The sequence below is a fragment of the Ischnura elegans genome (genome assembly GCF_921293095.1).
Source record: "Ischnura elegans chromosome 13 unlocalized genomic scaffold, ioIscEleg1.1 SUPER_13_unloc_1, whole genome shotgun sequence".
Taxonomy (NCBI): Eukaryota; Metazoa; Arthropoda; class Insecta; order Odonata; family Coenagrionidae; genus Ischnura; species Ischnura elegans.
The window spans coordinates 988,454-1,016,315 of NW_025791657.1; the positions used below are offsets into that span (position 1 = coordinate 988,454).

General features: G+C 36.6%; 2 protein-coding genes across 2 annotated transcripts; both read left to right on the forward strand.

Moving 5' to 3' along the window:
* Positions 1-940: 940 nt before the first annotated feature.
* LOC124172473 lies at positions 941-26,007 on the forward strand. The gene is made up of 7 exons (XM_046551912.1): positions 941-947; positions 1,966-2,018; positions 15,494-15,661; positions 20,074-20,193; positions 23,309-23,381; positions 25,638-25,966; positions 25,999-26,007. Exons 1-7 carry the CDS (start codon positions 941-943, stop codon positions 26,005-26,007), a joined length of 759 nt encoding a protein of 252 aa, XP_046407868.1.
* A 3-nt stretch (positions 26,008-26,010) lies between these two features.
* On the forward strand, positions 26,011-27,862 carry LOC124172474 (gastrula zinc finger protein XlCGF57.1-like; the record flags this gene model as incomplete). The annotated part of the gene is made up of 2 exons (XM_046551914.1): positions 26,011-27,505; positions 27,551-27,862. Coding segments are annotated over exons 1-2 (1,782 nt in total), but the record flags the coding sequence as incomplete, so codon positions are not given.

A 27,862-nucleotide genomic window follows, 5' to 3' on the forward strand; every position in this document is an offset into this window, starting at 1 on the left:
TTGTCTCTCTTAGATCAGCATCATGGTTAAATTTATAGGGCTCTTGATGCACTTAATCCCGTTTTATTTATATAACAGAAGGAAATCAACTGCTCCTGCTAATGATGGTTAATTGGCTCAAACCCAGAAATTTTCTCACAACACTAAGTATCCATTGCCAAGACAAATTCATCATGGTCGTCGAGCAGATTGTTTTCCAAATGTCTAGGCTTAAGTAGTTATGCAACTAATATTTCAAAATCGACTATCTGTCAGTGCGATATCCATCTATTAACTAACAGCATGAACTTTTTTTAGAGGGTAATACATAATTGTTGCATGATTGTTTTTGCAATTTTTAAGGATAATAATATCAGGGTTATTTAAAAACAGTTTCATGAAATGGTTTTGTAAGAGAAGATGATTTTAAGGTTTCTTTTCTTCTACATAACCCAGTACCTATTGCAACGAGTATTCTCTTCCAGAGTTAATATTTAAATGTTAGCTGAAGGTCTAGAACGTAATAAATACATTGACATTATGTTCACCATGTTTTTTCCTCTACTTCTCTTTCGAGAAAAGAATAAATTGACATTTCAGCCTTTTAGAAGCCACTTATACAAAAATTATGACTTCAGAAGAAAGAATCAGAAGTATAAGAATCAAAAACTGTGTCATTTTATTTTCTGAACGGGAAAAATTTTAAATCCTCATTCTCTAATTTGATTTCGTGTAATTTGAAAAAAAAACTGAAAATAATACCGCTGGATGATCCCCATTCTCTATCGTATATTTTGCAGTGAAGGACCAGCTACTATGGTCCCAAATAAATTTAAAATAGGCGCAGCAGTAACTCAGAGTATTAGGGATCTACCTGCGAGAATTTGTTTCATTCAGAAAGATAGATTTTCAGTGATTGATTAACAGGCAGGCAGACACCACTCTATTTTTATATGAAAGCATGGACAGTATGTTGAACATCCTTCTTCATATTGCTTAAGAGCATCCCATATATTTATTTTTAAGGAGATAATTGTTTTTTCTATTACTTTTTCTGCAGAGTTTTAAAGAACGAGGGGCAGGTGATGACAATTCGGGGCCTTATGTGGAGACTAAGGGCTGCATTCAAGATGTGATTGAAAACAATTCACAGCTCACTTGCTCATCCCAAACCACTGAAATATACCTTCCTGTGCCAGACTTGGTACTGCCCAGGGACAATGAGTTGGTAAGTTATGTTGTAGTACACAGTGAAACCTGATTTGAACCACCTTCAGTTATACAAATTTCTCAGTTGCAATAAGAAAGAGAGTACGCCTGTTATAAAAATGAGTATATTTATGGGAAGTTATGTTAAGTGTTTTCCAGTTGTAATGTATGAGGCAGAAAGCTGAACCACACTAATATTTTTCTGTCGATATCACTTGTACAACACCGGAAATCCTCGGATAGAGTATCTGATGGAGTAGACTTGTTGATAACTATGTGAAATGTCTGCTTAAGCCATTTGTCTTAGCTATAACTGGGCTTTGTCTCATTATTGCCCTGTCTTTGTTTTAAGCTACCTTCCTCCTTCATTTCAATGAAGGATCCAGCTCTAACTCTTGTGGCACCTCTTTATAAGACTGAGTAACAAAAGATGAAGACAATTCAATGTACAGTGGAACCTCGATCTATCGTTCCAGCTGTTTTACCTCTGCTCTAAGTGACCAAAACTCTCATTCAAACCGCATGCCCTTTGTGATATAACTCCCCCTCCTTAGATGAACGTTGATATTCTGGAGTTTGATCTGTGAGTGGCAAGAATCTCATGACTACATTGGCCAGCTGAAGTGGTTTCAAGCAAAAGAGGATTTTTTATTATTGAATTAGGTTCTTATTGTTTTCCTTTTATTGAGTGAAGCCCATTATTCTCTCCTAGTTTCATGTGAAAGACGAGGACGAAGGTAACCTCAGTGAAGGGAATTATCCTGTGCTGTACATCAGATCCAACAGGAATTTCAACTGATGTGTCAGATCCATTAGCCACTGATGAATTGGTGAGTTTACTTGTGCCTTGTAAAGTTCTATTTTTCTACTGCACAATATCATTCCTTTGTGGAATATTTCCAACACCTCTCAGCAGAAACGGAAACCATTCTCCCTCACCTGATCAATAATGACCAACTACAGAATAATTTCACGAGTGAGTCATTTAAAATTAATTATTCGTGACAATGAACGGTTTTTTTGCCAAAGCGACACTTCTAATTTGTTTACTGAGCAAGTGAGCGCGCTGTCATCACATCATGGAGCAGTTTTTTTTAATTAAATAACACAGTATCTATGTCTGTTCACCACAGAGGTGAAGGGTGATTAGGAATTGAGAGTTAAGGTGAGTACTATTGAGTTTGGAACAGTTAAATAGCGTGACCATGACAACATGATGCAGCTGCTAGCTGGATATAACAACATAGCTTGTTCCTTATGAGAGATTGATATTCACAGGAATCAGATCAGATTTGGATATTTTGATGAAAGTGAACAGGAGTTTAAAACAAGGACTAGGGATTTGTCCTTCTTTACCACTTTTGTATGGGGTGTTGTACGTTTTGCAATTCAAATGGATTACCAAAAGATGTCAAAAGTTAGTGACATGAACTAATTTTTATATACTTTGACTCAATTTTCTGCTGCTGTTGTTCATAGTCTTGAGACTCTTCCACTATGAATTTATATTTTGCTTATTGTTAGATATTTATTAGACATTTTTGGACACACTCATCTTATCTTTCATTCCTGGCATAAGGCAGGAATATCCTTCATTTTGGTAAAATGACTGAACTGAGTCCACAGTAGTTTGTTCTATGTTTTTGCCGCTCCTTGGATCTGGTATAGAATTCCATATTCACTAACATTAAATCTGGTGGCTACTTTTTTCGTGCTCAAGTAGGAGCTAGTGTTAGTATCTGAATTATCTCTCCCCGACTGCCTGCTGTCACCAGTTTTTCTTTTAGTAACCCCACTAGCACATCCATATCACTTGCTTTATCAACAACTTTTGAATCATGCTCTGGAAGGAAATCTTTATCCAATAGTTTGCAAGCCTTTTTGTTCAGAGTAGAAGTTGCAACATTCAGTTACCTTTAGGAGACATTGATTTGCTGTGAGATGCAACTGCTTGGAGTTTCAAAGGAGACACATCCATTTCCTTGAACGATGAATTCATTTCCTTCAATACTTTTCTTTCGATGAATCTTTGTCGAAATCTACAATGCTATCATCACTGCCAGCAATTGGGATTAGCTCTTAAATGCCACAGTTTACTTCAATATGTATGGGGTATGTATTTATCCACTTTTTCTCTTCATGAATCACGTATCTTTTGTCCCAGAATTTCTTTCAACAGTTTCAAGTATGCTACTTATCATGAATGAAAATGCTGGTGTTACTTTTTGTAGTGATTTACTCCTTTTTTTCTATGACATCTAAATGGATCACAGCAAATTATTTGATACGTTTTATATTTTTCTAAAAAGTAGGTTTTTTGGTTCTCACAATTACTCAAAAGAAGTCCAGAACTTATTCCATGCCTGAGTTCAATCATTTGTCTTTACAATGTACTTAATTCTTCAAATTTTAGGAGATTCACTTAGTGAAGCTAGTTTATGGCACTCTGTACCTCTAATTGTAAGTTCTCCTCGACTACAGTTTCCTCGTTCTTGATAGTGGGCCATTATAAAGATATCAGCCTGAATGATAAGTCAGTATATGAAAGTGGAAAATTATTGTTAACTGAGATAGAAATAACAAATTTTGTCAAAATATTTTCCTTATGGTTTACATACCTGATTTCTAGAGATGGACAAAAATATTAGCTACAGAACTTATTGGAAAAAAACTTGATGTTCACACTGCCAAAGTTGGAGGGCAACTGGGGAAGACAAAGGGCAAACAATGAAGTTAAAAAGTATCTTTTCTTCAAAGAAGATACAGCAACAAGTTAATGTCTAATCCTCATTAGAGTAAATGCTTGTCAAGTTTAGACTATGTATCTTCTCACATTATTTTTATAAGTTGCACAACATTCATTGAGTGAAACATATTCGTGAAGTTTTTGTCTATACAAAATGGAGAAAATTAACTTGTATTCACATGCATCCAGTATTTTGATGTGTTCTATAAAGCAAAAATCAAGGTATCCCCAGCAATGATGGCTAAGTGCTATGAATTCCTTAAAATATCCTGTTTCAAAAGTGTATTTTTCTTATCGGGATAAAAACAACCTGCACATAAAATATGGTTTAATGTTGGAACCTATTATGTGCAAGATTCATGTCATAAATATTTACTTAGATAAAGAAAACAGTTAACACAAGCATTTCATCACACTTGAAGTAGAACCCAACACTGACTGCCAGAGTTGTGAAAATGGATTAAATAATTTTTTAACAACAAAACAAGCAAAAAGCCATGAATTTTACTTTTATAGGTGGTGGGTCATACCTTAAGGAATATGCATTTGAAAAAATAATTTAGCTTTATTCAAATATTGCCTCAGGTCAAACTTTGATGTTTTATTGAACCATATTTTTGAGGCAAAATTTTCTAAAATCTTGTAAAACATTTGAGTTTAGAGAATATCCTATATCCCTTAGGGTATTCTTCAATTAGTTTTGGAATCCTCATGACTTCTATAGTAAACCTGTAGTTTTTCATTGTGAATCAGATGAAAAATATGGCTGAGACAAATTATCTCCCTCTGTAGGTACTATCATTTGCAAAAGTCATGTAAAAAATCGAACAAATTAAAAATTAGAATATTAATGACATTAGCTTCCTTAATGTTGACAAACAAACATTTATCACACTATGGCGGAACAAAACCATGGCTTTGGACTTACTTATCAATGCTACTTTTAGTCTACAGTTGTTAAGGCGTATGATGCGAGGTCATCATTGTCTAGATCTTCTATTTAATCATCCAAATATAATAGTGTTGTCTTTTTCCTCTACCAAGTTCTCTTGTGCCATTGTTATGACTACATACATTGTTGGTTCATTGGTTCTAGAGTATATTGTGTCTCTCACAGTATGCAGTTTTTATCCTATTCCATGCATAATATCTCTTTACATTTAGGTTTCTTCATTCTTAGGATATTTTTCAATTGCTTTTTGGAATACTCGTGACTTCCATAGTAAACCTGTAAATTTTCATAGAGAATCGGATGAAAAATATTGCTGAGACAAATTATTTCCCTCTGGAGTTACAAGTGCCACTGGAGAACGCATTCATTGAAAAACTGTGGTTTTACCCAAACCTTAAAATGTTGCAAAGGAACTATAAGAGATAGACGAGAAATATTTTACACTGTTTCATTCCTACATGGAAGGATGAAAATTGCAAAGTTTCATCAAAATCCGAGTTGGTGGGTGTCATGCCTGGATGAGCTGACATGGAATGACCCAATAATGATTTAAGTTCCACTTATCCGGTTTTACTGCTCGGCAACTCCACTCAAACAACCCTTCTTAATGAATGTCCTGCTAAAATGCTCCATAGGAAGGGGACTGAAGAGCCCCATTGGGTTCAGTGGAGCAGTAATGCCAAGGCAAAAACTCCACCATCTTGAAAAAGTTGAAGGTTGAATGAATATTTATTTACCAAACAAATCTTCTTTACCCATATGAAAGGTTAGTAGAAGAAAGTATTTTTAATGTCAGGCAGGTGAGATGATAATTTGAGGTGTTGCTGATGGCGTATTCAGAATATAATTAGGAGTTATTTCCCTCCTGCTTTATTTCTTTATAGCTTCCTTTGTGAGGCAGGCACGAATGTAGTTGGACCCCCTGCTCGGCGCACGATAAACCTTTTGAAAAATGTGTAAAATTACTGCAAAAATACAATTTTAATACATAATTGTATTTTTACTTACACGAAATAATTATTAAGAAATTTTTAATTTTATAGAAAAAAACAATGAATTTGACTTTGATTTTGGACAATGAAACCTTCTTTCATACACCAATCTAAAACATACTTTTGACCGTAAACAGGCAACAATGCGAAATATCCGCTAGAATATTTCACCTCTTTCAAAAACCATTCATCCAAATTCTACTTATAATCCACAGATTCTATCAAAATCATGCTCGAACGTTTTATAAATGTTTTTTTTAATAAATCCACGATTTGTTGAAAAAAACGAGGTAACTAGAACGTGGAGGATATGAAGCTTTAAAATTAGTCAAAAACAGAGAATAAACCTATCCAGAAAATGGTTCTAGAAACCGCCGCCAATCCACCAATGGTCAAATAAGGGGTTCCAACTCCGTTTCACCCGTGAGGCAATCCCAAAAACCTTTGGTGTGGTCTTTGAACTCGTTGAACTTTAATAAATGCTGAATACCTTGTGCAGTGACAGGCCCTCAAAGGTTGTGCGGAGGCAGATGGACCTGAAGGCGATCTTCCCGAGAAGCAGCAATCTCAGGAAGACGATGAGGAGGAGAGCTTCTGTCCAAAGCTGGAGAGCGATTCGGATGAAGGGGATGAGTGCAGTGATGCCGGAACCAACGTGGTGAGTTTGGGATACTCCCTGATCGACAGTTTTTTTAGTATACTAAGTACAGCAGACTCCCGATAATCCGGCTGCGGATTATCCACGCATGATTTTCACTCTCCCTCAGTATTTAATGAAATAAAACGCATTTGGATCCGATAATATCCGATCCGAAAGATCCGGCTCCGAGAATCAAGGATCCGATCCGAATCCGGATCAGAAAAAAATCCTGGATCCGTCCATCCCTGATTAAAAGCATGGTGTTACAGTTGCTATTAGCGTCCATACTTTTTCTTTGCCAGAAAGACAGTTCTGTAGATGATTACAGGGACAGAAAAGGGGCATTTCGAGTGACAGAAAAAGGAATGCGTACAAGGAGGTTGTAAATATAACAGACTCCCGATTATCCGGCTGCAGTATCTGTGTTGTGGATTTTCCGTGGGTGATTTTCACTCTTGCTCTATATTTTCCGCGACCTTTATAAAAAAATATAATTGGATGCAAAATCATCGGAATAACTTCATCAATACTAGGATACACCAAGCATATTACTTCTGTTAGAATCCCCTTCGAAATGGAAGCAATAGCGAGCTAGCTGCATTCACGGGAGTACCGTGTTCCTGTTTTCCAAGCCTTGCAGCGCACGACCGCGCTCCGTGATCATGGATACAAGTCCCGCTGCAATCGCAAGCAGGGAAACTTGTGTGATAGGCGACTACGTGGCGTGGTGCCTGACAACGTAATTTCAGACATCGAGCAGTGGTTTTGAAGCATTAGTGCAAACCACTTTTCTGTATCCTTGATCGCACAGCCACGGATGTATGGTTTTCACAACCAGGCCTTATATGGAGCATTAATAACACGAGTACAACCATGTTATCACTGCTAAAAAGATCGCGAACTGGCGAAGAAAGCTGTAATTGTGTGTGGGAAGCACTTTAAAATAGCGGAATTATGCCATTAATAATAATTTATTTTGTGTTTTATGTAAATATGAAAATTACAATACATTGAAGTGAATGTTTGGGTTATCCGTGTTCTCCGATTATTCGTGCCTTCTCTTCCCATCATTTGTATGTCCCCTTTTGCGTTTCCTTATGGCTGCATGGATCGCAACCAAAGCAGACAGAAAGGTGCATAGCATGTGCCCGAGCCCCCTAGTGCAACTTTTGGTTGCGTCTTGACAAATCTTTTGCGTCGTTATCTCATTGCCCTTTGTTACATCACATCGCACAATTTCTGGTAATCCAGACACGTAGGCACACCTCTTGACACGCTCAAAGATGAATGAAACATTTAAATCCTATATGATCGAGGAGGTTATTAATATCTGGAGGCTAAGATATGCATAGGATTAAGTACTATGCAATTGTTAGAGATTTTCTAAAAATATTTTTTCCTCCATTAGATATGATGTCTTATCATAATTTAAATGGCAAAAGTAAAATATTTTGTAATGGACGATATACAGTATCCTTGATGTATTGTGTAGCAGCTTTGTTTGTTTTCCTTCCAACAAACAGCACAAATATCTTTATCCTTCTCAGCACTGCTCAACCCATTAACAACCTTATCTAATATTTCCATGTTTTCATAACTAAGGTGAGCCCTTCTATGCTAAAGTACAGTACTTGAAGTTCCTGTTTAAGTATTCCCTATTCCAAGCTTGTCATTGTCTTTTTTCTTAGACATCATTAGTTTCCAAGGTGGCTTATTGATTGTGTCAATTCAATTTATTCCTAGAATTCTTGATAATTTACTGAATGTAGTGTAGATGAATGGGAGGCAAGCCCTCACGACTGGTTTCCTTTTTTTTTGTTTTTTGTTCTATTAAGGTTGACATGTTTTCCTCGTAGGGTTTCTTAAGAGCAGGATGGATGTCCCTTTCACAACTGAAATTTTTATTTCACTTTGCTATCACAAAGGACTACATAATGTGTAAAAATCGTGTATTTTTATCCAGTCCCATCTGAGATATGCAGCCTCAAACTTAACAAAAATTTAAAAAAACCAAATTTTAAAAAATTCATAAACAATTAACGAGTGAGTTGTCAATGCTGATACTCTATAAAATGTGTGTACCCAATGATATCTTACTACAAAAAATGTTAACTCTGATAAATTTCTCCTTCATGGTTTTTTTTTAATTTCTAAAGAGTGGAATTCTTCAATTTTGACCCCCTACTTTGGAGACCATTTAGACAGGTAAGATTTGCATGGGAATTATGGCTATGAAACACTATTGAATGGAAGAAAGTACTGAAAAAAACGATGCCAGTTTCAATATTGTAGCATGATGCAGTCCAGGGATAATCAATTTATCACAAACGTCTTCAAAGGGAAAAAAACGCTCCGTGATTCAAAACAAAAATGTCCACCTCATGCAAACGGTGAAAAATGAAATTTTTTTAAATCGGTTTTGAACTTCCCATTTGTGTAGTAAAAACATATTAAAAATTTAAAAATTTGAAAAATAGTTAAGCAACCTTGGATCACTTTAAATGGATTGACCATTAGGGTGCCTCGTTTTGGCACTTTTTTTATGAGCGAATCGTAATACTCGGCAAAAGTTGCGTACCCGGGTGGGTATTACCCAGATAACACGGCATTTGTATTACATCAATAATACACAAAAAATACGTGCCCAAATACATATGTATAAGATGGAATACGATCGTATTACATCGGTATATTTCACGTAGAAGTGGTTCAAAAGTCCCTATGGATGTATGTATTCGTGCGTATTACAAATTGGAAATCTGAATACCCATACATGAACTATACATATGTATACAAAGGAATACAATCGTATTACGTCTGTATATTTCACGTAAAAGTGGCTCAAAAGTCCCTCAGGATGTATGTATACATGCGTATTACAAATTGGAAATCTGAATATCCTTACATGTAATATACATATGTATCTGCAGGCCCTCGTACACGAATTATATATATTGATTTTCTGACCCACATCCACTTAATATCAATATGGATCAAACGGATGAATAAATATAAGGAAACCAGAACATACAGATAATAAAACATTTATTCAAAGAGAAAAATAAAATAATACACACAAATAACAAGTGTGGCCATGAATATTGCTAACAAGCATTAAGGGCCAGCAAACAGTAGGTGAAACTTAGTTTAAAAAAATGGCACAAAGATAAATCAAGTACAAACAATGGTTTGAATTGGAAAATAGAAAAAAATGTTAGCACGGAACAAGCGTTGTAACCCATTGCACAAGAAAAAACCTGAATTCAGGAAACCAACTCTGCACAATTAACCACTTTCTGAAAGGAGAAAAGAAGAAGTCAAGTTTAAAAGTCATGCAAAAAAATATCTTTTTGTAAGATCTTAATAGGAGCTCAAGGCCTTTCAATTTTATTTTTTTTCAATTCATATAGGCAGTCAGTATTCTGTGAAGTCTGTAATTTTAGTACTAATTCTGTATTCTGAATGCAAATGAAAGTTTGGCTTCTCTGCTAGATTCCAGACATAAGTTTTAAATTTTTTCATTTACCAATTATGTCGAGGTCCCAGCTAGCGCAGATTTGACCTTGTCCTTTGAGAAATCATATATTTTGGGGAAATGCTTTCATTTTACAAAATTAATAGCCTTTCTCTTGAGAAGAATGAGAAATATGAGAAAAGATCATATGACTACTTTTAAATATAAATTAACTAGGAAAACGTGAATCCATTGGTATGCTTATTTAGTACATGATACTAATATATTAGTACCATGATTAAGTAGCGGATGACTCACACAGAAAAAATATAAATTTGTGATATCAAATTTTCAAACAAATAAATTTCATACATAATAGATAATTTCAGGCTTAACTTTAAGAAACCTCTCGATTATGGTTTAAAAAAATTTTTCCCTCAAAGCTTACCTCGGTATTAACAATTCCACCTGGTCTTCTGGCTTTGCGTCGTCGTTTTTTTTCGTAATCCATTCTCCTCTTGTCCAGGCCAAGCTATTTACATCGTTGCCTGCTGGGTATGCGCGAAAGAGCATGAAAAGAAAATTACAATTAATTAATTTGGCCCGTACGCACCTTTTTCTTGCATATAATGACAAACTTTCGCATGAAAATTACGTATTTATCTTGTGTTAATAATAATGACGAAATGCACCTTGATTTACTGCATTTCAAGATGAAAGAAATATTACATTTTGCTTTAAGGGAACCGATATTACACGACCAATACTTCTTGTTCGTTAAATAATTAGAAGTAGAGGGCAAAACCGCTCGGAACCTCGAGGAATCTATTAGTGACAAGGCTACGCTGATAAGTCTAAGGTCAAAGATGTTATGACTAAAGCATAGGATAACTAGGAATGCAAGAACTACAATACAGTAGGTTGTGGTAATAAACAGCGATAAAACAACCTACACGTGAACGAAAACATTCCTTTAAACAATTTTTTCTGCTCTTAATTAAGAGAAGAAAAAATGTAACTTCAGCCGCGAAGCACGGAATTACTATACGACGCATAATCTATTAATTTATACGTACAAGATTGATATTACTATGTTTTACCATATAACTTCAATGGACACCAGTCTCCTCGATACATAACTCAACAAAAAAGGAAAACAATAGCCAAACATAAACAAAATAATTACCTCTATTGGCGCAATGTGGTTAACACATTGCGCCAATAGTTGTATCCAAATATACTCAAATAACATAATTAATGTAGTCTATGTATGCGTACAATATAATAAAAGATAAATCATACCTTACCTTAATTATCCAGTGACAGGAAACTGTTGGAGCTGGCTTGCACGAATCGCAATAACGTGCGGGATTGAAGCACATTTCCAGCAAAACATAGCTTCGGTTTGAGCACACCATCCACACGCACCGGTTATCGAGGATTAAAACACTATGTCAATTCTTCCAATACGTATAATAATACAAACAAATATAAAATTAACTATACATCAGTAGCCGGAGTTCCTCCTACAGCACGTTCTTGACGTTCTCGTAGTCTCGAACGAAATGCCGAGCTAACTGTTAACGAGATTATCACTCCCACTCACTTCCCTAGCCTGTTGCGACAGAATTGAGAATTTAATTTTTTTTGTTTAAACAGTTAATTTAAAATATTGTTTAAAAAATTAAACTTCGCTTTTACTTTTGAGCTGTGCAAGAACTATTCTTTGTATTTTTCATGTATTGTGAACCATTTTCCATGTGTATATTTCGCGGATGGACACTGAATTTTACATATGTAATACGTCTGTATTTCGCGTGCATTTACAAATTAACATAAATATGGTCGCCATACTACCCTTGCTCACATCGATCAGTATATGATTTATTTTTAAGCTTCCTGGGTATAAATTCGAATGGATGAATGATCATTGAAATGAGGAAATCTGGCGTTTGCAGTGAACATATTATTTCTGCAAAAATGTTTCTGAACATTTCACTAGACGCCACGAAAATCCACCTCTCAAAAATTACAGGAAATATACATAATGTATATTTTGTGTAGTTTTGACCACATTTACATCCCAGACGGCACAGAACCCTCCGTATCTAATTCGTATGTACATAGTACCCATTGACTAAGGGGATACTATGCCGCTCCGTCGCTTTTCGTCAATGGATACATTCCATTCGCGGCCTGTCGACGAAGCGCGTACGCAGCATGTGAATGTCCGCTACTAAGCACGTACGATTGGATACAAAGCGCGCAGGAACACGGCACTCAGGCTAATCTCAATCGATTAGGTCGAAATTAGTTATATCGTAACTCGCACGATCGAAAAATGTATCGAACGCAACACAATCGATAACTACCGACCGTAGCGAGAACCTTGATACGAATCATTATTAATTGTAAGTTCTCAATAGGTAAATAACACCATATCATGAATTCTAATTACCATGAAAGACTCACGACCGACAAAGTTTTTGAAGAAAAGAAGAAAGAAAAATGAGATTCTCACGGCTAATTCACGCATCCCCAGCATCCAGAATTCTTAAGTGGCTCGTACTTACATGGAAACCTTGAGATGTTAATGAGAGTAAATTCTTACTAATTTTGACACTAAATAAGACATCACATAGCCCACGAGCATTAAAAAGCTTACCCTAAAGCCTGACGAAATAAAAGTTTTAAATAAAAATTGCCGATGAAACAGGATTGCTGACACATCTGCTATTAGTATGATCGAATTCATCAAAATGCAAGCAAAAATTAACGTATAGTTCAGTCTCAGCTACTAAAACTTACCCATTTCAGGCGCTAAAGTATTTGAAAAATTATTTGGGATGAGTAAAAGTCTCTAGGTCACTGCAGTAAATGTATCAACCTATTAAAAATATGAAAGTCCTGCCAAATCACCAGCATAAACACTTGTAAAATAAAACATGTTATCTCTTAGATCACACCTCCGATTTTATACTTACTTTGCATGTAGTCACCACCGCAAGAAATTTTAAAGAGGCAGGAAAGAAAAAACCCACAGAAATACAATACATATATTATGTATTTTCTATTGTCAACCACAATAATATTTCCAATTTTCTCTTCTATCCCACATCTAATTTAGCGAAACAATTACTCTTATTCTCTTTCGAATAGAAAATTATTTAAAAGAGGACTGGTCGATACATACAAACTATCGTCAATACTTTCTCCGATGAACGTCCACTATCACTGCACCAACTTGCACAAATCAAATCCACATCCACAAATATATGTCACTTCTGCCACAATGTCTGTCTTCTTGGCGACAGGTAACAGTGAAGCAATGGTACCTTCCTCCAATCTGGGTAACTTCAATTCAGCCAGAATTTTCTCCTCGTCTTCTCGTCCAAGGCCACAGATTATTTTCTGATATCACAAGGTGCGATGTGAATCTCACACACCTAAAATTAATAAATAATAAAATACCATGTAACATTATTAGGTCAAATCATTTCCAATTTTTGGTATTTCTGCATGAGAAATCAAATTACTATAGGCTCGTAAATATAGTAAATATTTGTATGCCTGATATTTTTATTGTTTTAAACTATAGCATAAGATAATTTGAAATGATGAAAGCCGACGTGTAATACACCATAGGGCAAGCTAAGAAGCAATATTCGATCCTATAAACTTGGCAGCTTATTCCTAGTTTCTCCTTTAACCACACGTTTACCGAATGAATTAATACAAAAAAGACAACTAAAATGCAAGAATTTTCAAAAGAATTGCTGCTACAATATTTTGAATCACCATTTTTAGTACTGAATAGTACTATAGTACTTCAGTACTGAATAGTTCGGGATGTTGATGCATCAACATCCCGAAGCCACTTCTAACTTAAAATTACATCCAAATAATTACAGCGAGAAAGAGTACATACCTCACAGTTTTTCGTGGGGGTGAAATGTTTTCTTCTTATCGCCCAAATGCACTTCTTCTTCAACTCAGGATCTTTTGGAAAGCTAAAAACTTGAGCCATGTCCCGGAGATTCCATTACATCCCGACATTACACACACGGAAGACATTTTTAACAAAAATATCTCACAAACACGTTTCTGAAGCCCAGAGAATGAAATTAAAGAATAAGGGAAACTTCACCATTACCAGACACTATTTTTCACAAACTTAACCACAAAAATCCCTGAAATGTGGTGAGACGTGACGTAAACCATGCCATCCGATGCCATCTCCAACGGCTTGTGAAGGCATGTGATGTTTCTAGGAGGATATGGCACGATGGCACCAGATGGCACCACCCGCGAAAGAAAATAGTCCCAGACCGAATACAGTTTTATCGATGAGATACAATTTTATCGATGCATATGAATTTGCCAGTCCTCTTGCATCTTTTTTCGTCATTAAAGGAAATAAAGAAACAAAACCTTCTAAGTAACTTCCTAAGCGCGATTTTTGTATCTTGATTGTCCACCCTCGTATTTAGGTACGAAAACTTCCTGTGCCGTCTGGGATATGTATTTCCTCTGTATTCATACATATGTAAAAGTAACAAGTGTTACACGATATTTACATTTGTATTTTTGACCACATTTACATAAGTATTCAAATTTCAAAAATACAAATGTATTTATCGTGTAAACACGTACTACTTTTACATATGTATGAATACTAAGGAAATACATCCAATAATACATATGTATTACACATGTTATACATAACAAAAATACATATGTATGTGACCCATGAAAATACAATATAAATACATTATGTATATCCAAATGTGTGCTGTTGGGGTACAGATATGATTTTTTTTTAATCGGTTTATATCTTCTGTTTGCCATTTTGTATTGAAATTTCGAAATTTTTAACAAAAAACGTTTAAAATGTAAATAATGTAAATTTAGTTTTGGCAAGCACTCATTTTTTCCAATTGTGTGTAACATTGGTCTTTCGTTGATATTTTAGACCAACCGCGACAGCTCTATTCCTTCTCATTATCGAAAAAATGACCTTTTCTCGTGTCCCCGAGAGCAGTTTTGAAGGTAGGCAACCCGCAACAAACCTTCTCATTTTACGCTATGCATGCGATAAATGACGCGAAATAGAGATGTTTTTCAGTTAAAAACGTGTAATGAATGTAAAACGATGAATCAATTCCTCGGTGTCGATGTCAATTCTGCGGTCCCTCAGGAGGCCCTTAAGTCACCTACCTCTCTTCTAATTCACAGCACTATTATTTCACACACTGCACTACAACTACGCACACTGCACCTACAAATTTGCTTAGATAATTATTGACTTAAGTCGCATTGGACTACTATGTGTCCCTGTGCAGCTATATAATATCGCCGTGTGAGCACCAAGCGAGCATAAAGTATCTATTTATTTTTTTTCATTTTGGGGAGGATCAATCCCCCTTGATCCCCGCCCTGGCTACCGCCTTGCCTGATGAGAATGACTCATTTGTTAATTTTGATGTAGGTGACTTGTTTACCACTTTTACTTTCTGCACAGATCATCAAAGAGGAGGAGGCAGCTAATGACAGTGCGGGATCTTCTGCTGGCACAAAAGAATGTATTCGAGATACGATTGAAGAAACTTCACAGTTTGCATGCTCCGTTCAAATGACTGAAATATACATTCCCGTGCAAGACTGCCAATTACCCAGAGCCAATATTTTGGTAAGTTTTATTCTCATCCAGGAGCAGCATGGCCTTTATTTGAGTAAAATTCTTCGTTGTATGACAAAATTAGGATTGCGTTGAGTGTATGTATGCGTTTGTATGGGATGTCACCCTCAAATGTGCGAGTTTCTGTTGTGCAACTTTTCCAGTTGTACAATATATTGCAAAACCATTGAGATCTTTATCTGTTTTCATTTAAATCAATCTTTTTTGTACAACATCACTATTCTTCTGACAGAAAAGTGTTTCATTCCATTGAGTACTCCAGTGGTGAACTTTATTTTGTCTACTTTCAAGGTAAAAGTCTTGGTATGTCAGGAAGCCTAAACACGAATCTTTTTCACCCGATTAGTTCCTTGTAGTACAATCCTGCTAATCTTCTCATAGAAAGGTGGTGCTTCCCATTCCTTAAATAATATTTTGCTCTGGTTGAAACCTTGCATCTCTATTAATTCTATTGTTTGAGAGTCCTATTCCAATCACCTCTTTGTTAAGCAGATTCCAATACCCATCTGCATAGATGAAAAATATGGCTTCGTTAATCAGAATGGCATAATTGTGTGCGATACAGTGGCTGGCTACTGTAGATCCCTCAAGGTATCGAAGTCTTGTGCAACGTTTGTGCTCTGATATATTGGTTTCAATAGTTCTCTCAGTTTCACCAATCTGTATGTCTCCACACTCATGAGGCATGTGAAAGTAGTCGCCAGAGGTCTTTAACTTTCATATGGATTCGCTGCACCTTAGCGGTGCTCGTGGTTTTAAAAGTGGTGTAAAATTTTCCATTCCGATGGATCATTTTGAAATTTTCAGTAGTCTATTTTTTATTCTTCATCTAGATATTCAATTTTGTTTGCATAGTGTTGATAGTTTACATTTCATTTGCTTCTAATGAAAAAGATACGTCATTGGATTTAAGGCACCGAGGCAGCACCGAGAATTTCATGGTCGCTACATTGGGAATAGCACTCATAATGTTAATGCCAAAGCAAATATGTTCCGTAGGAAATGCTATAATATATTTATAATCATATTATTTAATTTTTTAAACCTTATAGACAAAATGAAATTGTTTTACAAAAGGAAAATATTACAATACAAATTTTGCTTTCTCTTTTATCTAAGAATCATAATGTTCGCCTCATTATAATGTTCATTGAAAGAACTTTATCTTTTCATAAGAATTATTCATAGAAACTCTTGGCTTGCCAAAGTTGTTTTTTTCCATGGCATCCGACTTAGTTTTGCTTGGGCACCTTTTCCGCTCCGCATCTACTTACCTGCCATGGTGATAGTCACCTTTTGGCATATCCTGTGGTTACTATGTTTAGAATTATGCCAAGCAGCAATTCAGCAAGCAGAGAGTAGGCACCTATTCCTTCTCCCCTTCCACCTGTAACCCATATTTCAAAGAAGTTATTTTGTTGGATTTCCTACCAATCCAGGAGTAAAACCTCATCTGGTGCACTCCCACGCATCAAATTTACCCGTCCATCACTAAGGAAACGTCCTCAGTGAGGGAATGTGGCTCCGCATTATAAAATAAAACACCGGCTCTTCTAGCTCCACCTCCTAAGCAGCATTGGGTTCTTTCACACGTCTTGTATTATCCCATATTCTTTATATTTCAAAACCCATAAGACTTTACTTTTTTGAAATGCAGGATGTTAGCTCCCAGAATATTCATAATATTTGACTTGATTGCCGTAATCCTGTAAAAATCACGAAAGTAACACTCGTCTCTTCTCACTTCACCTACACCAGTCCAATTATTAATGTTTAATAACTTAGCCTTCAGTATATGCTGCAAAGGTATTATATATGGGTGGACGCAGTGAAGCAAAATAATATCACATGGGCATAAACGAATTCTATGAGATCCTAATATTTAGTATTTAGATACATAAAAATATAAACATTAAAAAGCGGATTTTTCCTGCATTGCATATCATAAAAAATATATAAAATACCATTGCACAAAAATTTTAAACTTTCATTTGAAAATAACAGACACAGGGAACAGAAATAGATAGCATTACGGTAAAAAATGGAAAAGAATGCAGCGTTCAAGTTTTTTGTTTTAACTTCCACAATAATGGGTTAAATCTGGCAAAACACTGTGAGAAATAAAGATAATAGATGTACAGTAGACTCTCGTTAATACGAACAACGTTATTACGAAGTACTCGTTTTTACAAAGAAAATCGTTGGTCTCAACAACAAAGGCCTATCCTGGCTATAGGAAAAGAAACGTTATTGCGAAATTTTCGTTTTTACGATATTACGAACCTCAGTCCCGGTCCTGGCGGTTACAAAGTGAACTTTATTACGAAGTTCCACGCATAAGCTACGGCATTTAGATCGATATTCACTACGATAAGTTGTAATAATCATGCCACGTTTAAGTTGTCCTCGTGTACTGTGACCAAGAGGGTCATTTATGGTTATTTCTTCACCATTCGCGAAACGTTATACAATAAGCTTCATTCATGGGGAATCATGGTGACAGACTCATTACAGCTCGTCAGTTCGATCTACAGTTAGTTCTCTTCCTACGCACATTCGATTTACGAACTTTCAGGTATGACAACATTCAAAAATTTCAAATTTGGAATTTGGCGCCTTTTGATTTGGCCGTTGATACGCCATGCAGTGTAGAGGAAATCGTACTCTTGGCATAATCTGAACAAAGTATCATTCATTCCGGTATGAAGTTAGGAACTGGTTTTTCCGACGATTCCTGAAAGAATCGTTCATACAAACTTCGTTATTACGAACCTCTGGATTTTCGGTCCTGTAAATTTCGTAATAACGATAGTCTACTGTATTTACCATTATTAATAGAAAACTTGTAAATAAACGCTAACATTGAAAGAAATTTACAAAAAATGAAACTCCATTTCTGCAGCACCGTAAATCCAGTGACGTAGCTAAATTCGTAAATCCATATGAGGGTTAAACTCTGCACTTTGGCCCCATAGATTTTCAGAATGCATGTGGATTGTCTCAATGTTTCCATTTTTACGAAATGCATGACAATTTTCCTGAAATAGTGGAAAGAAATGAAAGAGCGAAAAGAGAATTGGTGTCAAGACCACCAGCATCTTTCGCCAACATTGAGAATGTTGAAACATCTAGGTTGGTGAAGCTGGAAGAACAAAATATGCAACCCCTGGGTTGCCAGGCGACGATGTTTGCTTGCTGTTGCTGAGTCATCAAGTGTATTAACCCTTTCACTGCCATCGGGCCAATATATCTGCCCTCGCTGGTTGAGCGAAAAATGCCAGGGGCCAATTTATCGGCCCTAATGGGGAGCATGCACCATTTTTTTTAAGTACTAGAATAAGAAGGCCTCTACCTCAAATGTACTTGCCGAAATTTCGCCTATGAATAATGCTTCTCAGCTGAGTTATGAGTCTTTAAAAATTGATCTTCATTGGCTGCTTGAAAACACAACGTCATCGGAGCGTGACGTCATGGCACGGTATCCACTTATGACACACTGAGGAAGTGGATAGAAAATCGATCTACGAGGGTTCAAATGCAAATTTGGCGAAAATAATTGCTGTTGTAACGACAAAATGCAGACTGTGAATATTTTGGGTTGCCAAGGCGTTGTTGAAATAAATAAAGGGGATTGTTTGGGGAGATTTGGAATGAAAAAAAAAATTAGCCACCATAAAGAAATCGAGCGAAAGTAAACTGAGGTATATTGCTTTCTTAAATCCCTCTTGAGTCAATTTGTCCTTTTAGGAACTACTACACAGTTCGACGAAGATTTTTACTTCGATATCTTGCATTCAAGGCTCTACCACTCTACTCTTTTAGCGAAGTGAACCGTGCGATGACGTAAGGAGACGTTTCAGGCCACGAGACTTCAAGTGATATTTGAGCATTTTTAATTAGCAATTACTGAGGTTAGCAGAGTACTAGGAGAGTTTTGGCTCATGTATTTGGACTTGTGAGAAAATTTTCTATTCAATGAGACTAACTATCATGATGAACAAATTTCATGCATGTTCCCCATTATTTCACTTTTTTTCCTGATTGTGACCTTTTCAATGGCTGTTATTTATGTAAACCCCCATAATCTATCTATGGTTATAAGATGTGAATATATCTTAAGAATTGGGAAAAATATCTAGATGCATTAAGTAAAATTGAGTTGCTGAAAATTTTTAAATCTGAAATGATGCTAATTTCAGAAAATAGCCTTGGCAGTCTTCGTACATACCAATTGAAATGGCTGGCAGTGAAAGGGTTAAGTTTGGTCATAAGAATCTCAGGCATCCACACTTTGGACCAGCTTGAGTGGCCTCTGGAATAGAACATGGTTCTATTATTATGCATTAGAGATGTTATAATTATTGTATAGCTTTTATTGAGTGACACTCAACATTCCCTTTTAGTTTAATGAGAAAGGGGAGAGGGAAGAGCTCCTCAATGAGGAGAGTTATCCTGTATTTAACTCACCAAATGCAGTTGGCATCTCAAGTGATGCTGTAGACCCCCTGGAAGTTGATGACGAGGTAAGTGCACTTTTACCATGTTAAGTTTTTCTGTCTCAAAAATTCATTCCTCTCTGGAACGTTCTTGACATAATTCAGTAGAATCACTCATTTTTTGTCTCACATGGTAATGTAACCTGTCCCTTTTGTTCATTACCTTCATGTTTGAATTTTGCTCCTGAAAAAGCAGTAAAATGCATTTATTTGCTGATGATAATGTCATAAATATATCAAACTAGTGTTCGCTCTGACTTTTAAATTATGCGTTTGGATTTGAATAATGTTTATCTGGGGAGAAAAGAGGGGGGCATGGGAGTGTTAAAGTGACCTTGGGTTACTCTGGAAATGATCCTCGCTCTCTTTTACTTCTATGACACTTCATTCTTCGCACTTTTAGAAATAGGACTCTCCAGCCCAAACACTCTCCATGTCCCTCGGCTCACTCAACTCCACTGTCCTTACGACTTCTCGACGCGTCCCCTTGAGCCACCTCAGTTGGTTCACGGTCACTCCTTCAGGGGGCAGCATCTCCCGGGGGGGGCACCGCCTGGCGGCGTAACAGGAGTTAATCTGAGTAAATCCCACTTAACTCATGGGGCTGGGTCTGTGAAAACTTTGCATGGTTGGCACTTGAAGGAACATGCATCCTTTGCATTCACGGTACCAAGAGCTGACTATGACAGATGTGAACGGAATATAGAGTTTTGAAGCAGTAGTCGCACTCCAGTGGCCAATCAATCCCAAGGGAAAATTTCATAACTTAACCAATAACTTAACTTTTCCTCCTTCAAAATCTCCTCCTTTCTGCTGAAGCTTCGTTGGTGTACATTATCACACTTATTGTTTTAAAATGATAATTTCATTCTTGTCTTCATACCTCCAGCTAATAATGGCCACACCAACATTGCTTACCATAATCTGGTTGTAGCATTAAAAATACTGTTATATGTATAGGTAACCAATCGGGTAGTTTCCTTCATCGTAGAAAAGGAAAGGCATTGGTACAATTCATTACCCATCATTAGTGAATTCATAATATACAAATTATTTCGTTTTAGAAATCCCAGTTTAGACGCATGGCAATGGTCCATTTTAAAGTGATTTGAAAAAGGCCAGATTGGCACCCATGCGATGCCAATCCATGTGACATCACTGGGACCTAGTTTTTATAGGAGTTTTACAATCTCTGAGATTACCAATGCATGCACGAGGCACAGAGCTCAAGGAAACATGTCTTACAAATCACCTATTAAAACTGGCTAAAGTTGGAAAGTTTTCTTTGTTTGATAAGGTTATTATAATCCTTACTTAAGCCAAGCACTACTAGCTAGCAGGGTACTCTGCTCCCTGCTAGCAGCCTGCATCACAGCGGCTCACATATCATCGCCACAAGGCCAACTCACACGATGGCAGCGGGAACCAGAATGAAGTCACGTGGGCTTTTCCCATCATTCATACTTAGCTGTCACACTTTTGCGCACTTGAAAATTTTCACTTCATTTAATCCCAAAAAATAGATATTGTCATATAAAAATCCAAAAGTGTTAAATGCGTACTCCACAGGTAATAATCTTTCGATTTAGGCAATAAAAAAATAATAGAAAACCACCCTATTCCTGCTCAGATGATGGTGTAGGCCTAAGGTGTTACTGACCATGGTTAAGACCGCGGTTGGGTGAACAATTAAGTGAATGATTTTCTTAAATAAATATGGCGTCTCCTAGCTGTATATACAGTGAGTCCTCGTCTACGTCACCCCGTTTAACGTCATTTCGCGATAACGTCACGAAAATTTTGAGACCGTCATTCGTTTATCGCACCTTTGCTTCGCGATAACGTCAGGTCTGGTCAGGTCTTTTAAATTTCGCGCGAGAAAATATGCGAAGCGGCGGGCGTTGCAGGTTGTTCGTTTTGTGGGCGGTAATGCAGTCAGTCTGAACGAAGTGTAAAACGGTGTGTTTATTGTCAATTTCGATTACGTTTATAGCAACTTTTATGCAAAATGAATTCTTAAGTAGGTGCGCAAATGTTAAGTGCGTAAATGTCAAGTAAAGTTTTAGCAAATTTTACTTGACATAACGGTTTTCTGGAACCTGAAAAGTGATTTCTAGGAATTTTTCCGTGTAGAACTCGGAGTATTTGTCGTCACTTTTTCGCCGTGTTCTCAATAATGTTGGTTCCTGTAACTGCGACGATGTTTCAGCGATGATGATACCCAGGTGACCACCATAGCGAAGCCGAAAAAACAAACGCGGGAAGATACAAAAATGGAAAAGGATGTACGTCGCTGCTGGTATTGCCGTCAATGAAGACAGGGACTCGTGTTTATGCCATAGTTTGGCATTCTCATCGTAAGAAATGGCCCAAATATGACACGCTAAAATTTTTTTGCGTAGGAATTGTGAGGTCTAGGAGCCGATAATCACTTTTTACATTGTTTCTTATGGGATATTGTGCTTCGATTAACGTCATTTCGTTTATCGTCACATTTTTCAGGAACGGTAAGTGATGTTAAACAATGACTCACTGTAGGTCCAAAAAAGAAGAATTGTTGCTTCGTTTACACAGATATTTACTTTACAAAAGGATTGCCCTGTACCAAACTATAGCCTTTATTCTTTGCAGCACAGGAATTATTACCGTTGAATAAAAACTTTTGGGCTATGTCACGCATAAATTACTGGGATGACCCAACATAACCAACCGATTCTGGTCACTTTCTCAAGGGAGTCTGATGTGTACCCACAGAAGTAATGAAGAATCAGGAATTATAACCTTTGTAGGGTTGGTAATGTTATTAATGTATATCGCTTCCATGGACAGTGGCTACTTTTCCATTGGGTAATGGAATTACTATCTGCTATTAAAGTAAATCTACACTCGGTATGAATCATTAGAAAATGAAGTCAACATAAAAATTGTATAAATGATTACATGAATGGCACAGTATTTAAGGCACAGTTATTCAATTTAGAATGAGAGTTATTCAAAAACTGTCTCATTGTTGAAAGAAATTACAAAGTGTTCATTGCTGTATATGTGTGGATGATAGTTGTATATTGTAAAAGAATCGTTTATCAAAATAATACTGATTCTTATGTGCATTCATGATTAATGAGTTGATTCCTACTTTCAGCCTTTGTTTACAGAGGATGAAAAACTGATTGGTAATTCTAAAATGACCAATGACTCTACGACTGAGGCTATAGGTGAGTAAACTCTAGGTCTTGCAATTATATGCGTAGAGAGGTTGTTGTAACTTTTTTGAAGTATGAAGAACCTAATTTAGTCATCCATGCGTAACTTTTGTTTAATTTAGTTTATCTTTACGTTTATCTTTACATTTGTGTGGTCTAGATTTCTAATAATATGAAGTGTAATGTATTCTATAGAAATATTATAATTTCCTTCAACATTTATTTATACTATAAGCCCTTTTAATGTAAAATATTTTGTTCTGCTGAAGTCGATCGATTTTTGACTTAGATTGGCTACTGAAATTTCATTTATATTTAGTGACATACTGCATTTATGGCAGTGAAAGATTCATATAAGATCTCCTCTCTAGTTCAGTCAATGATCTTCAACAAATGAGTTCTTTATGACTGGTGTTACAGAAAAAAATTTCTAGTTATTAATGATCCATTACGGGGGCTTAGCATGAGGTACCAGTGCCTGTACACTGAAGTCTGTATTTGTATAAAACCTGTGGGTGGAATTCGGTGAAATGACTGTATGAAATTGTTACCGACTTCTTTTGGTAGAAATGTGATTTGTCCATGTTGAAATATACAACACCAGTAGTATTTTTCACCCATTTATGTACTACTCCACTTCCCTATTTTTTTCCTAGTTTTGACACTCAAATGTCGTTCTGAATTCTTTCCCGCCTGTGTCTACAGAAGGAAAACGTTTTCTGTGCTATGGGTAGCATAAGAATATTTGAAACCTCTGTGTGTGGAGTTTTTTTGGGGTTGAGTTACCCTGGTTTTCTTTTTCTTTTTATTTGGGACCGAACCGGTCCCAAATAAGAATATTATTTGTATTATTTATACCCTGGTATATTACTAATATTATTTAAGCACTGTTGGATTTTAAATGGATTTCTAGCATTAATTACAGCCAAATTAGTGATCACAAGTTACTGAGACTGTAAGTCCAGAAGTGGTATTAGCATATCGAATTTATAAAATTAGCATGGGCTTGGCAACAGTGTTAGGTTTCACGGTGAATCATGTCAGAAAATACTTTGTAACAGAAAGTAAGTAGATATATTATGGATTTCAGAAGTTAACACCAGAAGACAAATCAGTGCAGCTAAGATGCAGCACAACTCAATTTTAATAACTTATGTGTAGCAGCTTGCTGTTATTGATAAAAAAATTATAATCACTTATATTTCTATGTACTTATGTGGATCTCATCAGGAGGTTGATCAGGAAATGATTTAGATGGATATCATATTCAACCTGGAAAAATGTAATTGCTCCCATTATGGCTTTTTAACTGTTATCCTCAAACGGACGAAAGTAGGAAATTATGTAATTTTTAACAAATTTTATTTTTTTTCATCAAATTTACCTCTGATTGTAAACTAGACTTGATTCATGGTTGATGTATTTCTTCTTTTTCAACAACAATGTGCTGTGAATTTGGAAATAAAAATGCATGAATTGTGGCCTCTTCAATGGCATATGTGATATCAGTTGCTAAGTAATTTATGAAAAATATTTACTTATTGGTGTCAAAAGTAGTAGCTGCGAAAAGTAAACTGATGTTGAAAAATCTGTAGCAATTTTAACATTCAATAAATTATATTCCTTAAAGATTTTGATAATTGTTGTTCACTCACATAGGAGGATAAGAGCAACAGTATTTTCTCTTCAGGTATTTTCAAAAGAAAATTTTATGCCATTTTAAATACATACTTAAGGAACATTTTGATGTGTATAATCCATAACCACTGAACACATGTTTTTGTCTTTTAAATGAATATTTTTTAAAAGGGCATGATTTCGTTTTTCTTCAGCAATTTTCAAGCTTGATATGACATAATTTTTGATGCTTGACTTTTCATTTTGGACAAAATTATAGCAATATTGAAATGTCCAAAAAAGACTGACATCTGATCTACTTGCATAGGAGTGAAAGGAAAACATTATTCTCTCCTTAAGTTTTCCTAAATGAAATATTATTGTCGTTTTAAATATCAGCTTTTGGAACATTACAATATGCACAACACAAAATTACTGAATACAAATTTGTCTTTTGAATGAACAACTTTTTATAGGGTATGATTTCTTTTTTCATCAACAATTTCAAGATATTAATTATTATGGATGCGTGCCTTTCCTTAAGGAACAGGTATAGGAATATGTATAGGAAGGAATAGTTTTCTATATATAAAATGGTTATTAAAAATTAGATCTGTGAGTCCTGGATTGTAATATGATTTTCTTTTCTAGGGCTGTCAACTCCTGACCAAGTGCTGGGAGAAACGACACCAACTTCACACCTGCTGGCAGAAAGAAATGTATGGATTGATCTTAATGATGATTGTATTGGTTCATCCGCCTCAGTGACACACATTCAATCCAAGACTGTGGCATCCCCATGTGGGGATGGAACGAATGTGATGGATAAAGATTTGAAAGAAGACATTGCTCATCATGCTGTGAAGGTACGGTCTAACTCAATTCCTGATGATGGACACAGTTATATGAAACACATTCCAGCATCTAGAAACAGTGGAAATGGAGCCACAATGACTGTTGTAGGGGATAGAAGGGATGCAGCAAATATCACAGGTAGCCTTAGGTTGATCAGTGTCAGTGAAAACAGAAGAATTGGCATTGAGGCAGTCATGGAAAACAAAAAAGAGATTAGTTATTGCTTCATCAAAAATCCTAGAAATGGTAAAAATTCAAACGAAAAGTTATATTATTGCTCCCACTGCAGATATGAGTTCAACACCAATGATGATCTGATCAAACACATGGAAATTCATTCTGGTACCAGCAATTTGGATCCTAATGATGAATCATCTATGGGAAAAGATGAGTCTTTTACAGTCCCTGCATCAATAGAAGGAAGTAATAATTCTTGTGAGTCATCCACCTCTGAGACATTGATGGGATTGGAAAGGAAAATACGAGGGCCGATGCAAAAAGTAAATGCGCCTGTTTTAGAAATCTGTGGTGGAATGGGAGAGAGGGAAACTGCAGAACGAGTGGGAAGTTCTGATGGGGATGGGAAACCATACACGAAGAATATGTCCTCAGAGTCCACCACCTCTTGCGCGACAAACCTCAGAAATGATGCGCTAGGAGGCGCAAAAGGAGGGCGTTTCAATTGCAGCGTCTGCAACAAGTCGTTCACGCTGAGGAGCGGTCTTAGCAATCACATGCGTTCGCACAAAGAAAGAAAACGTTATCCGTGTACGATCTGCAGCAAGTCTTTCGCTTCGAAGTCTCGCATAACTAAACACTTGCGCACACATACAGATGAGAAGCCTTTTTCATGTAGTTTTTGCATGAAGTCTTTTTCTCATAAAGGAACCCTCACGACGCATTTGCGCACCCACACGGGGGAGAAGCCCTTTTCGTGCAATTATTGCGCAAAGGCTTTCACTAGAAAGGAGAAACTCATCCTGCACTCGCGTGTACACACAGGGGAGAGACCGTTTACATGCGAGATCTGCAGCAAGTCTTTTGCCTCGAAGTCTCACATTACTCAACACATGCGCACGCACACGCAAGAGAAACCATTTTCATGCAGTGATTGCGCAAAGTCTTTCTCTCTTAAATGCAGCCTCATGAAACATTTGCGCACCCACACAGGGGAGAAACCTTTTTCGTGCAATCATTGCGCAAAGGCTTTCGCCAGAAAGGACAAACTCATCCAACACTCGCGTGTACACACAGGGGAGAAGCCTTTTTCATGTAAATTTTGTGCTAAGACTTTCACTAGAAAGGAAAAACTCATCCAACACTCGCGTGTACACACAGGGGAGAAGCTTTTTTCATGTAAATTTTGTGCTAAGACTTTCACTAGTAAGGAAAAACTCATCCAACACTCGCGTGTACACACAGGAGAGAAGCCTTTTTCATGTAGTGATTGCATGAAGTCTTTTTCTCTTAAAGGAACCCTCATGATGCATTTGCGCACCCACACGGGGGAGAAGCCCTTTTCGTGCAATTATTGCGCAAAGGCTTTCGCTAGTAAGGCGAAACTCATCCAACACTCGCGTGTACACACAGGGGAGAAGCCTTTTTCATGTAAATTTTGTGCTAAGACTTTCACTGGAAAGGACAAACTCATCCAACACTCGCGTGTACACACAGGGGAGAAGCCTTTTTCATGTAAATTTTGTGGTAAGACTTTCACTAGAAAGGAAAAACTTATCCAACACTCGCGTGTACACACAGGGGAGAAGCCTTTTTCATGTAAATTTTGTGCTAAGACTTTCACTAGTAAGGAAAAACTCATCCAACACTCGCGTGTACACACAGGAGAGAAGCCTTTTTCATGTAGTGATTGCATGAAGTCTTTTTCTCTTAAAGGAACCCTCATGATGCATTTGCGCACCCACACGGGGGAGAAGCCTTTTTCGTGCAATTATTGCACAAAGGCTTTCACTAGAAAGGAGAAACTCATCCTACACTCGCGTGTACACACAGGAGAGAAGCCT